This window comes from Hylaeus volcanicus, chromosome 3, assembly GCF_026283585.1.
Source record: "Hylaeus volcanicus isolate JK05 chromosome 3, UHH_iyHylVolc1.0_haploid, whole genome shotgun sequence".
NCBI classification, from domain to species: domain Eukaryota; kingdom Metazoa; phylum Arthropoda; class Insecta; order Hymenoptera; family Colletidae; genus Hylaeus; species Hylaeus volcanicus.
In genome coordinates, this window is record NC_071978.1 from 4,857,830 (window position 1) to 4,872,472 (window position 14,643).

The window sequence follows — 14,643 nt, forward strand, 5'->3', positions numbered from 1 at the left end:
CACTTTTTTTATTTATACAAAACATAAGTGTTTTTATTTAAATCGTCGTATCCTATCCTTGTACAGTTGCCTGAAAATATCACGTTTAGTTATTTCAAGAACTATCTACAAATAATTGATTTAGATCTGAATTTTATTTACATACAACGACGTGACACAAGTCACGTTACAATTCGCGATACAAGTCTTTAAAAAATAAATAAAATTACATTTATATATAATACTTTCTCTTAAAATTGGAAATGTACACATTTGTTATCATAACATCACATATAAATATAGAACACAACACAAGTGTGTTTGTTTAATAACTTTATAAACAAACACATGAAAAGCCTTTAAGGAAATAGTTTGAAAAGCAAATTTGAAATACTATCAAAATATTATTTATGTAATATGTGTCTGCTGTGGAGATTCTACTAAAGTATTTTCGTGGTTAGGCTGTTCGTTTCCTCTGGCGAACTGAATAAACAACTGCTCTAACGTGGCCGACAAAACGGCGTAGTCCTCGACGCAGTTGAATCGACCTTTTAAATCGTTCATCGTATTATACATTTTTTCCCACGTTGTTCCAATATCATTTATGTGATACGCGATAAATCCCTGCGAAACAAAAAACAAAATATCATGAATGAAAACCTTAATTATGAATCCGAAGACATTTCACAACTATTCTGAATGTTTACCAAATTCTCATCTCTAACTTCACACGGTAAAGAGGTTTCCATAATTCTCTTTATAGTGCTGATGTCGTCGTCCGATCGACTCGGGTTCAATTTAATGTGAATATCGTAACCGGCGCCAAATCGTTGCTTCAATTCTTGACTGGCACCGATGCATACCAATTGACCTTTCACCATAATGACTAGTCTGTTGCACAAAGCTTCGCACTCCTCCATGCTGCACAATTTTTATTTCATATAAATCGGGATACAATAGCTTTCTAATAATATGGATTACCCAGTCGAGTGAAATACCTGTGAGAAGTAAGTATAATAGCTTGTCCCATTGCTTGGCAAGACTGAAGTATATTCCATAGAGACCTCCTAGCCGCTGGATCGACGCCTGTCGTTGGTTCATCCAACAAAACAAGAGTTGGATTACCGATAAGCGCCATTGCAATGTTCAAGCGTCTTTTATTCCCTCCGCTGTAGGTACCGCTTGGTTGTGACATGCAAGCATTTAAATCTAAAACGGCGAACGTGTCTATAGACTTTATGATCATTCTTCGAGATAAACTGAACACACGCGCGACTTACTGAGTCGATTGATCCATTTGTTAACCTCCAAATCCACTTTCGATTTGGGTATGCCACGCAACAAAGCAAACAGCCGCAGATGATCAAATGAATTCAAAGAACTGAGCATCGCATCGGTTTGTGGACAGTATCCCATCTGAGCAAGATACTATGGGAAAGATTGTATATGTTGAAGAACGGTACATAATTGTTACACATTTAAACATTATTGTGCATACATTTTTCCTGTTAGTACGAATATCTGATTTGCCTAAATACATGATACCACTGTTCGGTATTTCTTCACCGGTCAACATCCTAAACGTTGTACTCTTTCCAGCGCCGTTGACGCCAAGCAATCCGAAGCATTCGCGTTGCTTCACTCGGAAACTGATTTCCTGTACCGCCATTAACCTCCCATAATATTTACTCAGCTCGTAAACCAAGAAGAGATTATCATCGCTTTTTTCTGGACTCTCTGTGAGAGTGATGTCAGCAGGTTCCTTTTTAGTATCTTCATACCTCTGACCTTCAGCTACTAATTAAGTTATGGTTAATAATAAAATTGTTCTCAACACATTTAAACAAATACATTTGATTTTGAATGATTGTTTACCGCGTCTGGTCAGTTTCCTGATCTCTAACGCTACAGCATTCTTCTCCTTCCGTACTTGGTCGTCGTTCATTTCACACGCGTTCCTCAAATTCTGACCAAACATCTTGATATATATTTTGTCAAATAATCTTTCTTCTAAAATTATAAGCAGGCTGAAATATATTAATGGCGTGACAGATAAATATATAACACATTCCAACAAGTTCATGTCGCTGTTCTGGTTAGAAAAATAAGGAAGTTGATTTTTGCAGTTTCCGTTAGCGCATTCCAAACCTACAAAAAATATTATTCCATAACAATGTTATATAATACTGAAATAGCCTATTACAATATACATATACTGTCATTGTACTCGTACCACAACAAACATCTTTCACACCAATGCAAACTACATCTAGCAGTCGGTCTGGTAATCGACGACATCTTGCGTTTTGTATAGCCACGTCGAAGAAAGATAATTGACCATGGAATAGGCTTACGTGCGGTATCAACCGGAACAGTCTCTTTTGTATAAGGTATAGGACACGCAAGTTTTCAAAACTGTGAATAACCTCATGCAAGAGATACTGTAACAGAACTGAAACACAACAAAATACCATAATATTATTAAAATTCTTTAATATTTCAGTAAATATAACTTACCTAGTCCAACAGGCATAAGACTCAATGTGGTTACTAAGGAACTTCTTGATTTGTTCAAGAAACTGAAGATATACGTTATAAATAAAGAGTTGATACCAAAAAGCAATATTAATAATATCATTGTCACTGAAAACAAGACAAAAATGTACAAAATTGTCTAAAGTGGGCACCTTGCATTTTCGCCTCACATAATCTATAAAAAAAATCAAATTAATATCTTACATATTTCTATCTTATAGTACAGACGAATATCTAAAATAACATCCATGGCGTAAAATCCTAGTACGATAATAAGTACGGACGCAGTAAGTATTATTAAATCAAACGTGAACATAGTGCACCAATAAGATACGGACGAAACTCCCGTCATTCTTTGAAGCTGTTTCATTTTAGTTTCTCTTTCTTGAAAGGGATGAACAAGAAAAAGTGCTACAGTGGGGAAGAAAAAGCAGCAAAACATTAAAACTCTCGACAACGACTCCGTTTCAGGCACAGGTAATACTGTCGAAGAAAGACTGTTTGGAAACTGCTGGCTGGAAACATGAATGGAATATTCGCTACCAGCAGCACTTCTTATCAACGCATTCGATAAAAGATTCACAGTCAAAGGAATACTATGAATTGCAATGCCAGAATACAAGCCATTAGCATTTAAAACTCCGTTGGATATATTAAATTCCGCAGAGACGATGTACCTATTACGGTACTTGGCGATATCTTGAAGAGAACGATCCAATAAAGCTGTAAAAACGGTTGTATTTTTTTTCAATTTCTTATAATTTTACAACATCATTTAGATATTTATTACTATATTTACCACTCGTAACACTGGTATTATCAGCCGCTTCTTCCGAAGATCCACCAAACTCTGCCACCACATTCTGGTATTGCATACCAATAGTTTCGTTTTTACTTGAATAGAAAACTTGAGGCCGTCTGTACATACTAAGCTCTAATGGAAATATATTTGTCGATTCACCGGGTGTGTCGTAACTTAAACCCATTAGTACGATTGACAAAATTGGTAGAAATATCTGAAACAGATTATTATCACACATAACCTATAAAATATTTGGCCTAAGAGTAACAACACTTACTGTTAGTAATGTGTTACTTAAGTTTTTCTTAGTGTAGGTCAGTTTCTTATGGTACAGTGCTAAAATTCTTTGTATAGATAAATTCCATCCATCTATTCTTTGCGATGGCGGAGAAAATAATTCATTCAGGTGTTTTCCATTGTCTTCCTTTTTGATGACTCTAAACGATAAAATAGTTAATAAATAATTTTTCGTACAAGTCTTATAAAATAGCAATGAAACAAACTTAAAGATTAATATACTTTAAAAACACTTCTTCTAAGGTAATTAGCGATACACTGATTCCTGTAACTCCTATTTGCTTCTTTTGATTTTCCACTTTATCCAAAGATTGTGGTAAAGTTTCAGTATTTGGTACACTTAAGACAATCTTCTCACTGTCTACGCTTACTTGCTGCGTTCTAGGATCAAACTTGTTTATGACTTTCTCTGGATTACACCATGATTTAGTTGATAGCGTAACTTCTATATGACCATAGCCTACAATCAAATAATATATTATAAATTATAGAAATATATCATTTGTAACTTAATACAAACGATATTTAAATTCGCTAACCATATTGCTTCTTTAAAAACATCGATGTGCCATAACATTTTAATTTGCCGCCATGAACAATAGCGATTCTATCACCAAGTATATCAGCCTCTTCCATATTATGTGTACTAATTAATATTGTTTTCTTTCCTCTTATTTTCTATAAGAAGTTGACCAATTAATTCAAAGCAAACTACAAATCAATTATTGTTTATCCTAACTATACATATGTATGGCTTCTTACTAATATGACGTCCCATATATCTCTTCTAGTCTCAGGATCCATTCCTGATGTCGGCTCATCCAAAATTATAGTCTATATAAAATATTATTGAAATAAATAGTTTGTTACATTTTTCTTATAAAAAAATTATTCGATTTATATTATCCCTAATAAATCCTTACACTAGCGTCACCAATAAGAGCCATCCCAAGGCACAGCCTTCTCTTTTGTCCTCCAGATAATGTGTCTGGCAGAACATTCCTTTTTTCAAGCATTTTTAATTTGTCAAGCAAAACATTAACATTCTGTTTTATTTCATTCCTTGTTTTATTTTTATTTTTCAACTGTAATTTTATATAACATAATTTTCTTATATTATATAGCGCAATGTCATTTAGTTTTTCTAAGTTACTTACTTGACCAAAGAATTCTAATTGCTCGAATACATTCAAATCTGGGAAAATCATATTCTCTTGTGGACATAATCCCAGATCATTTCTAATGGATTCTAAGTGTTTCTCAATATTTTTACCATCTATAAGAATTTTCCCCTCAGTTGCACTTATAACACCTATCGAAGAATGTGTAATCAGAAACGCGAAAACATACATTTTTCTTATTGATGATATAATCGGTACCTGTTAGGATAGACATCAGCGTAGTTTTTCCAGCACCATTATGGCCCAATAAGGCTGTTATTTGACCTTTATATAAATCCATCGAAATTCCTTTTAAAGCGTGAACTTTCTATTAAAAAATAATTATAAATACAGTAATAAAAGTAGAAGAATTAATCCGTACAAAATTGACTATAATATATATTTGAAACATACCGATTTCCTTAAGAAACTTGATCTGTATGTTTTTTTAAGATTGCGTATCTGAATTCCAGGAGTAAGTACACCTTTTGATACTGTTTCAAAATTGTCATTATCTATTTCAGTATAATCAAAATCCTCCATATCCTCGTCAAGATTCACTTTATTCTTCCTAATAAACTGTAAAAATTGTTTTTTATTAAACAAACATTCTCATATAATGTTTGCATAAATACAGTGCAATGCTAACAAATTTACCGTTAAAAAGTAAAGAGGAGATTTTCGAACTCCATACTTTCCTGGAAGTATGTTATTTACATATACTGCAAGACAAAAGTGTATAAAAATGCCCAAAATTGAAAATATAAATATAAATCCAGTGCATCCAGCAATACTGTATTGTGCATCTCCAGTAATGAACATGTTCGACCATCGTACACCAGTTACTAAAATTTCGGTATATTTAATACTCACTTGCACTTGTTACATTAAATGATCATCAAAATAACTATTACAAAATTTGTTACATACACTGGGTTTCGTATGTGTTCACCTCTTCAAGGAATCTATAGAGTAACATATTCGGAAACAATATTCCCAAATATGGTATGATAGAAAGAACTTGTTGCCTTATTAAATTTCCATGAAGTGAAAAAGAAGCAGTGTAAACAACTGATAATGTTATTGTCACAAAACGTGCTGTAAAACAATTACTATATGAATCAAAGTTATTTCGTAACTTGTGTACTCTATGATGAAACAGAACTTACGTTTTGAAAAATACGCAGCAATATGCATACCAAATGATATTAAATGAGCAACGTGTGCTGTGAGTATTAGCCAAAATATGAATGTATTGCTGTAATACAAGTAGGGGTCCACATTTCCAGTAAAAGTATTTTTAAATAATATTAGTATTGGTATAATATAAAAAATACTGAATATAATGCCTGTGATCAACCAACTTAATAAATTCTGATACTGTTTTACTCCATTCATTGCCATCAACACCTGTATGTAAGTACACAACACAAAGAATGAATGCTCCTTATCTAATTTTATATTGTAAGAAAGTACATTACATTGTAAACTACTAACATGTACTCCAATGTATTTTTCCTTTGTCGCATAGCTTGTTTCCAAGCAAAGTGGTATTAAAAAAGCAATTACTGCAAACATACATATTCCTACCCTTAACATTGTATCAGCATCATCTATTTTAACATATGGCGGATAAGGCATTCTTTGTATTGACAACTAAAAAATGTATAAAAACGTAAATACATATAAAATTCTATAAAATATTGTAAAGGATAATAACTAAAATTAATGCTTTGTATATAATACCTGAGTATCAAGCATAGAATGTACTGCTGTGCGGTTTATAAAAGCTTCGTCGGTACATACTTGTAATTGTACAAATGGTATGGCATTTAAATATATATTGTAAGAATTAAATGACCCTTGATCGAATATAGTTTGAAATAGCATCTCTGGAATTTGAAATGCATGTCTAATTCTGTACCTTATATCGGTTGTATTGTATTTTTCAAATACAAGGCCTAAAACTATGACAGTTGGAGTTTTAGCTTGTAAAACTGTATAAGCCTTTATCATATCATCTTCTGTTGAAAATCCGCTAACCCCTGCAAGACACAAAAACAGAAAAAACAGCATGATATACTTTAAAACATCAACAGTGCAATATTACATAAAATTTCAAATTATTAAATAAAATAATTACTCTCATACGGCATTTTGAAACACATGCGTATATCTTCCATAATGTTTGTTGTGTAGTCATTCTGAGGTACATAATATAAGTAAGTAAAAATTCTGTTTACTGGAGAGAATTCATTTTTGGTTACAATTGGGTAATACGTATTTTCGTGAATTACACGTGGTGGCTGAACACTAAAATCTCTTACAGCCTGTATTAGTACAAACAAGGCAATAGGTACCAGACACTGTAGGAATATTGCTATTTTCCAATGTCTTATTCGTACAATGAGATTTTTCTGTAAAAGTAACCTAAATATTCTGATTCCGTTTCTCATTTTGATCTCCAAGTGACTAGTTCCTTTTAAACACTTCTGAATCTTGAACAATCAATAACATAGTACTTAGGCTCTATGCGTATCAGCTGACAAGTTACATACTGCCATTGAAAGTTCATAAAAGGACAATGAATAAATTATGAGAATTGATGTATGAATCAGTATATACTCCGATAGAATACAAATATAGGTAACCTTGACTAATAAATTATCACATAAGGTCCATTAAATACATTTTTTATGAAAATTTCGTTTAAATTTCGGTACTGCTTTCAATGATTGTCACTGCAAGTTTGCCTGGAAAACAAATTGTTTGTTATCAAAAAATAATAATGACATTACTGTAAAAATAAAATAATAATACGTATAAAACAAGCATTTATAATAATAAATCGAATATATGTGTTATAAACTTATATACGTATAAATATTATATATATAATTTACGACATATGTAACTGCATAAGTAAATGTTCAATATTTGAATTTAAAAGCGTATAAAAATGATATAATTCTACTGCTTACTATTGTAATCCATAAAGAGAAAGATTGCGTAAATACATATATACGTACTTGACAAGCGTATTAGATTTTCTGTACAGGTTAAACGTAAACAAGAGTAAACTGGATGAAGCTGCAGTAGTCAGTCATCTGTAGCGTACATTTTATTTAAAAACCATAATCACACTGCGAATACTTTGACAAAAATGCGTTGTTACGATCAAATGCAGTTCCTAATCCTAGCCATATTAATGTCAAATGTGTACAGTTATTAATCATCGTTCTATGCATATCTATATAACAACTATAGTCCCACGTCCCACCACAACATTCATTTGTTGTTCGCTACTGTCACTCGTACTTATCAATTTTCCTACTTTAGATAATGCAGTATCACGTAACAGGTAGTCACATTCCTAACGGTACCTTACAATCGTCAATAAATATTTAAAAACTAATAGAAATGAAAATAAATATGAAACTTCGTCTATGCATCTATTTATATTTTCTTAAACATTTGAATTATTCTTAACAAAGTAAATGTTTACAAAATAATGAGTTCTGTATAAATAACATTTAATTTTGTGGCTTGTAGAACTTTAGAAATTTTTGTATTTCTATATAATCAGAATCTTGCAATAATAGAATCATCAAAAGTATATCATAAGCATATCAAATGATATCACATAAAATAAGAGAAATTAAAATATATCGATTGACCCCTTATGTGTTGAACCTACGATACACTCCTGGTTTAGTACAGCATTTTTATTGGACAAAGCATAATTTGCATATATGTAATAATTATGTGAAAACTATGTTACTAAAACGTATAGTTTAACGTATACATGAAAAATACGTTCTGAAATGTTAAGTGAAAAAAAAAGACAATTCAATTGCATCATCAATATCACGTAACACGAAAGTCAGCCATAAAGTGTGGAACGTACCTTCCTATCAGTTGCATGACGTTGCGAGCTGTTGCGAGCCAATGTTACGTTTTGACCAGTTTTGAGTAGTGTTATTCTTGATGATTGTAATAGAAAACAGATGAATTGGCTTCTGGCCAGTAAATTATCGAGCGAGAAATATTCGAAGGTCGATAAACTAAAAGACGTAAGTATATTTAAACTTATGCAAGCGAACGATTTTTTCGTTTACATGACTTTTAACTGTAATGTGGAACAGTTACACGGCCAGTGTAACAAAGCAAAAGAATAGTCATGTTTTGTAACAAGTGCCCAGTATTATCTAAATGCCATATAATACTTATGCAAATTCTGTGTAATTTAGATACTTGCAAGGAGTATGGTTTTATTTCGAATTGATTCTTACATTTATTCTTAGTTACCTGTTAAGGTTAGATAGCGTTGCTCCTCGTAATGTACGCGTTAACGTTTTATTTGAATAGTCAAAGAATGAAGGGGAACTATTTGATTAATCGTTACTTTAGATTATATTCGCAATAAATATAATCAAGAATTGTATGAAAGCTATACCATGTTAAAGATAATAATAAGATAATAATAACATTATTAGTAATGTGATTTCAAAGATAGATAAATTTTTGTAGACAATGCCATGGATTGCTGTTATTTCAACAAAAATGGGAGTCTTGCAATTGAAAAAGAACTTCCAAATGTCTCTAGTCCAGAGATGTTCGAAAGTGATAACGAAGAAGACAAGTCAACCATTGAAACAGTAACAAATGAACTAGTGACGGTAGTAGCTACTTCTGAGAAACCTTCTCAAGCTGACTTGATTGCTAAATCTGATTATAATTTATTAGCTAAAATTAATAAACTTTTAAGCGGTGTACCTCCACCACCTAAACTTACAATATGCAGAACTGACTGTACAGAATTCCTAGCACGTATTTACGAAAATTATCACCTATTTTGGACACCTGGTGTATTACCAGAGAAACAATTGAACCAAGATATAAATCAGGAATCTCTGGGTCATCAGAAAGAAAACATTAGTACAAACAAACAATGTGTCAAAAGCACATCCAGAAATTTGTCTAATGATTTTGATGCTTGTGATCCACAATATCCAAGTAATGTTTGTAACAGTGCAGAAGAAATAAATGTTAAAAATAACAGTGATAATTTATCAATAGAGGAAGCAGTACTTAGAAATAAACATAATGCAATGACTAATAATAAAGACACAACAAAAGTCTTGAGCAATGAGCAGGTACAGGTATCTATAAGTGAAAATAAAATAAAGCAAGAGTCTTCTGCTTCTTTACAAGATCAATTGCTTCTTTATCATACTGTTGGTGAGAAAGAAACTGCTACTTTGGCATGGCCTGAAGCATATCATCATAAATTTCATGGGATACAGTGAGTAGATTAATATTCAATGTGTTTCAATTGATGTATCATGCTAGAAGTATTTTGTTATGTATGTGTTATGGAATATTTTAGTTACAACAGAAATAGGGCAGTAGAAGAGTTTGAAAACCTTACACCAAAATTATGTGAAAGATACATAGGGGTAGAGACACAATCTACTTGTACTATATGGTTTTCCAAGCAAGCACCAGGAAGCGCCAGAAAACGAAGTCTCTTAGCTAAACGCGACAATGGTCAAAGCCCAGGAAAGAGATTAAGTCATTTGACGCGGAGACGAAGAACGTTTTCTAGTGCAAATTTGCAAGGATTAGCGCTCAATAATAAGAAACTGCGAGTGTTAAGCATTAAGTATGTACTCGAATTTTAAATACTTTATTACAGATAATAATGCGTTGATTGAAAATATTTCTTTTCTCTTAATCAAGGAAGCCAATTATTAAGAAAGGCAAAAGTCCAAGAGGGAAGAGTCCGAGAGGAAAGAGTCCGCGAGGGAAAAGTCCGAGAGGAAAGAGTCCGCGGTGTAAAAGCCCAAGAGGAACCCCAAGAAGTTCGACAAAGAAAAGAGTAGCTCGTAGGCTTTGTTTAGATGGGCCTAGTCCGTTAAAGGCCAAGATAGATACGTCAAAGCGTGCTCTCTTTCAAAGTCCTCCCGATCGCGCTGGACCAAGCAAGTTGTTCACATCTGGATCGAATCCTCAGAGCATCAAACGCGCTCTATTCACGCAAGTTTCAAAGGAGAATGATTACGAAGTAATTCACAAGGTAGAGGAGTCGAGGAAAAGAAAGAACGAAGAGGAATTAGAGGGCCCACGGTTCAAGTGGCCGAAGAGTTTGTCGTTCGATTGTTCTCATGAATTGCACAATAATGTGGTATCTACGTGGGACAGACACTCATCTAGCAACATAATTACGAAGAATAAACAATCTTTAGCCGAAGGAAGAAACGAACTCAGCGACACGCATAGGAAGGTAGATGTCTTTTTAATTACTCTTCAGTTTTTATTTTAATATTTTACCACATGGTATATAATAAAAATACGAATTTTCAGAAATTACTATGGGCGGTGGCAGAGGCCTTGCGAAGTAAAGGAATTGGCATGACGCATCCACAATTCAAACAATACGCTACAAACTTAGCAAGAACAATAAAAAAATACATGCCCGACCTTGAGAATAGGAATATTCCCCGCAAGCCAGGGAGCACAAGTGATCGTATGTTAAAACTAGCGACACATCACGTTTTATTTGTAATCGAGGCAGGGCCAACAGACTGACAATACTCATTGCTGCTAAAAGAAAAATTGACTCAACTTTGCGTAAGGTTCGTTATTTATCAACAAAACATAAAGTGATCGAACGCTGGCGTGTACGTACGTCAGGATGCTATCACGTACAAATAGTGGATTTTATTTAACTGACTATAGTGAGATGTTTCTGAAATGTATTATAACAAATCGCGTACAACAATGTCGTTGACGCGTAACGTGTGACTGTTAAGAACTATTTGTGGAGTCGATACTCCAATATCCGATTATATTTTTATTGCACAAATATAAACGAAAGGTTGTTTTAAATATGTCTATTTTTTTATTAGCGATAAAATAGTATATATATATATATATTTCACAACTTATAAATAATTAATAAAAGGTGCTTCTTTGAAACAAAAACGTAATTTGCAATTAATAATTTTAGAAACAACGCATGTATACATATATATCAATCATACCTAGTATGTGGTTGTATCTAAAACGTTAAGGGGGGCGAGTAAAAAAATAAAGACTAATCGCATTGCATTCGCGATACTCGTTTATTCCGTTCGCTCTTTTTTTATTCCGCGTTTTGGTGACCAACCCTGGCGATCACTTCATCCAATATTTGGGCCAATTCTTTATTCTCTTTAGTTTTCTGCTCAACCAGTTCAGCTAGCGAGTTACTTTTGAGTTCTGCTTTCCTGACCATTGCATGAAGTTTTACCGTTTCGTCTTGGTGTTGTTTTCGCATGGTATCCAATTCGAGGTTAGCGCTGAAACATTTATCAAAAGTTATAAAACGGATCAAACGTCAGTCAATTACAATTAAATTTCATTTAGACATATACTTCTCGAGCTGAATCAAAGCATGATTTTTAAGGTTATCGTATCGGGTTTCCAAACTCTTAATAGTTTCTAGATTTTCCTGGATACTTTCTTTCAGAACTGCTTCATTGTTTTTATATACGGTCACGACTCCTTTAAGCCTCTCATATTTTTGATGAACGTCATTGAAAGCAGCCTCCGTGTTCGTTAAATGAACGTTCGTGGTATGCAACTCTTCTTGCACCTTTGTTTTCTCTTGCTCAAAAGTCGTACGATCTCTTTCTACCTCTGTGAGCATTCGACTAATCGATCTCTCATATTCCCCAATTACGACCCTGTCAACAACTCTTGTTACTTCTACTCCATTTAAAAAGCGATACTTTAGAGATAACAAATAACTCACGTCATCTCCGATTTACTCTTCACCTCCTGCGCGATCTGTGCTTGTAACTTGTTAATCTTTTCTTGGAAGGAGTTCTTTTGTCTTTCCAATTCAGCTTCATACTCCTTCTTTTGCTTCTCTAGCTCTTCCTCTAGTTGTAGTACGGTCGCCCTTACTAACTCTAGTTCTTTGCTCATATTGATATCGTTAACTAGTGGAGCATCCGATTTTGGTTCTTCCGTAGTCGGTTTCTGGATATAATTCAACATTTGTGTGTTTAGGATTTTTCTATGCATTCTACTATTTCCTTTGTAGGTTATGTACTCACGATTTTTTCCAGAGGTTCTTCCATTTTCTGCGTCATACTAGTACAAAGAGGACTGTAAAAAAGTAGCCTGTCTATAGCTGCTATGGCAGGATTACGTTTTGGAGTAACAATGTTTGGCGGCGTGCTTTCAGTTTTGCCGTTTTGTTCCTCGTTCATAGGCGGACTATTTCCTTGAGGTAACATACTGGTATCTGTCACCAGTGGGTCGAACTTCACATACAAAGATTCGTTTCTCAAGCGGTTTATGGTCTTCTTGTTGCCGTGGTTGATGAGAAAATCGAAGGATGTAGGATCTTGGAATACTGAAAATGTAATTGGTATTAATAGATACGTATTAAAAATTCAATAAAAAAAAAAATATAACTAGATGGAGAGGCATTGTTTACTCACTGTCGGGTGTGGCGGTGATAAAACAGTCGTTGTCTTCGGAAAACTCCAACGAGGTTTTAAAAATATCATCGGCAATCTGTTCAGCAGCAGCTTTCAATTCATCGAAATTCGGTTGTTCGACGGGTAAAGCTAACGTGGTACTCTGCCGTTGAGGCTTGAAATCCGTATACTGTTCTATTTCCTGTACACTATCCAACTTTAAAGAATTATCTTGAAAAGTGAGAGTCTTGTCTAATTTTTCTTCAAACGATCGTTCTTCTGTCTCCTCGAGTTCTATTTGCTTCGCTGCATTTATCGCGTTTGCTCCTTCGATAATATTTGTTCCTTGTGCGCTCAGAAACACCTCCGACTTATTATCGTCTACTGTTTCCTTTGTGGCCAAAGGAGAGACATCTACTTTCAGGCTATCTACCTTTGATGAAAGTTCAACGTCGCTACCGAATGTCTCGCTACATTCGTTTCCCTTAGGAACATTAATCTCTAAATGCTCCTCAAGCTTAAGCGTTTTCAGTGTTGACAAAGGAGTGTCGTTTAGAAGAACAGCACGACTTTCTCCGCCGTCCGTAGCATCGTAAAAACTGGGTGAGATTGACTCTGCTTGACTGCTATGTGTGTCTTGAATATCTTGATCGGGACTCTTCAATACATTCTGCGATACGGTGATTGCACCTTCGTTAGTACCATTAATAGGGGACGACGACCTGACTAACAGGCTCTTCACATCTTCTCCAACTTCACAAGTTTCGCTTTCGTTTAGTTTTGTAGAGCCTGTAAGACTCAATAAGGATATCGCGGAAATACTAGGCAATGACGGGCCTTCTGCATGTTCTATGAGTGCAGACACTGAATCTACAGAGTCTACAGCGGAGCTAGGTATAACGTTTACCGACAAAAGCTCAGCTTTAACCTCAGTATTTTCTTGTGCAATATGTTCTTCTGGCTTCGAATAGCTTGGGTCTTCTTTGACAGCTGACAAACAAATAGTAGAGTTTAAACTCGAGCCCTCTCCACTGTGCTGTGACAATGGAAGCTCTTCAATGTTCGTAAGACTACTAATTTGAGGACTGCTGATCAGATCATCACTCTCTTTGGGAAAAACCGGTTCCTTGGTCGGTTCTTCTACCACTAACGCGTTAGGAACAATCAGAATAGGTCGCTCTTCCACATCGTGTAGACGGTTGACCAGCGAACTTCGTCTCGAGGAGCTTTCTTCGACTCTTTGGAGGATTTTATCAGAGCTCAGTGGCGAGATATCTTTGATAAGCTCTCTCGTGAGTTCTGGTCCGATGGCAGATGAGAAACTCTGGTCCTGGCTGATGTCCTGGGTGGTCTGAAGCTCGTTGAACGAGTGGTTTTGACTGAGGTCCTGGGTAAC

At 34.4% G+C, this 14,643-nt stretch overlaps 3 protein-coding genes across 4 annotated transcripts in view; 1 reads left to right on the forward strand and 2 right to left on the reverse strand.

The window, feature by feature from the left end:
• Nucleotides 1-115: 115 nt before the first annotated feature.
• On the reverse strand, nucleotides 116-8,098 carry LOC128873444 (retinal-specific phospholipid-transporting ATPase ABCA4-like). 2 transcript variants are annotated; one of them, XM_054117032.1, is made up of 25 exons: nucleotides 7,803-8,098; nucleotides 6,917-7,526; nucleotides 6,520-6,818; nucleotides 6,271-6,429; nucleotides 5,943-6,183; nucleotides 5,704-5,871; nucleotides 5,431-5,618; nucleotides 5,188-5,352; nucleotides 4,993-5,101; nucleotides 4,771-4,925; nucleotides 4,537-4,698; nucleotides 4,376-4,447; nucleotides 4,153-4,291; nucleotides 3,836-4,073; nucleotides 3,594-3,753; nucleotides 3,314-3,530; nucleotides 2,719-3,237; nucleotides 2,497-2,622; nucleotides 2,213-2,431; nucleotides 1,855-2,127; nucleotides 1,478-1,776; nucleotides 1,260-1,407; nucleotides 978-1,188; nucleotides 687-900; nucleotides 116-603 (listed from the first exon to the last, which is right to left on the reverse strand). In XM_054117032.1, exons 2-25 carry the CDS (start codon nucleotides 7,227-7,229, stop codon nucleotides 388-390), a joined length of 5,010 nt encoding a protein of 1,669 aa, XP_053973007.1. In that variant the 5' UTR covers nucleotides 7,230-7,526; nucleotides 7,803-8,098; the 3' UTR covers nucleotides 116-387. The 2 variants fall into 2 exon arrangements, with proteins under 2 accessions (XP_053973007.1, XP_053973008.1); XM_054117033.1 differs by having other exon boundaries at nucleotides 1,478-1,773; nucleotides 7,803-8,097.
• Nucleotides 8,099-8,579: 481 nt separating this feature from the next.
• On the forward strand, nucleotides 8,580-11,760 carry LOC128873466 (uncharacterized). The gene is made up of 5 exons (XM_054117070.1): nucleotides 8,580-8,846; nucleotides 9,304-10,078; nucleotides 10,163-10,438; nucleotides 10,516-11,059; nucleotides 11,140-11,760. The coding sequence occupies exons 2-5, from the start codon at nucleotides 9,312-9,314 to the stop codon at nucleotides 11,362-11,364; spliced, it is 1,812 nt and encodes a 603-aa protein (XP_053973045.1). The 5' UTR covers nucleotides 8,580-8,846; nucleotides 9,304-9,311; the 3' UTR covers nucleotides 11,365-11,760.
• Nucleotides 11,693-14,643, reverse strand: part of LOC128873467 (uncharacterized) — a 10,429-nt gene continuing 7,478 nt past the window's right edge. The window contains exons 3-7 of the mRNA XM_054117071.1: nucleotides 13,269-14,626; nucleotides 12,879-13,180; nucleotides 12,572-12,801; nucleotides 12,192-12,503; nucleotides 11,693-12,116 (exon numbers count right to left, since the gene is read on the reverse strand). Coding sequence (XP_053973046.1) covers nucleotides 11,921-12,116; nucleotides 12,192-12,503; nucleotides 12,572-12,801; nucleotides 12,879-13,180; nucleotides 13,269-14,626 — 2,398 coding nt within the window. The 3' untranslated portion in view covers nucleotides 11,693-11,920. The remainder of the gene's footprint in view (nucleotides 12,117-12,191; nucleotides 12,504-12,571; nucleotides 12,802-12,878; nucleotides 13,181-13,268; nucleotides 14,627-14,643) is intronic.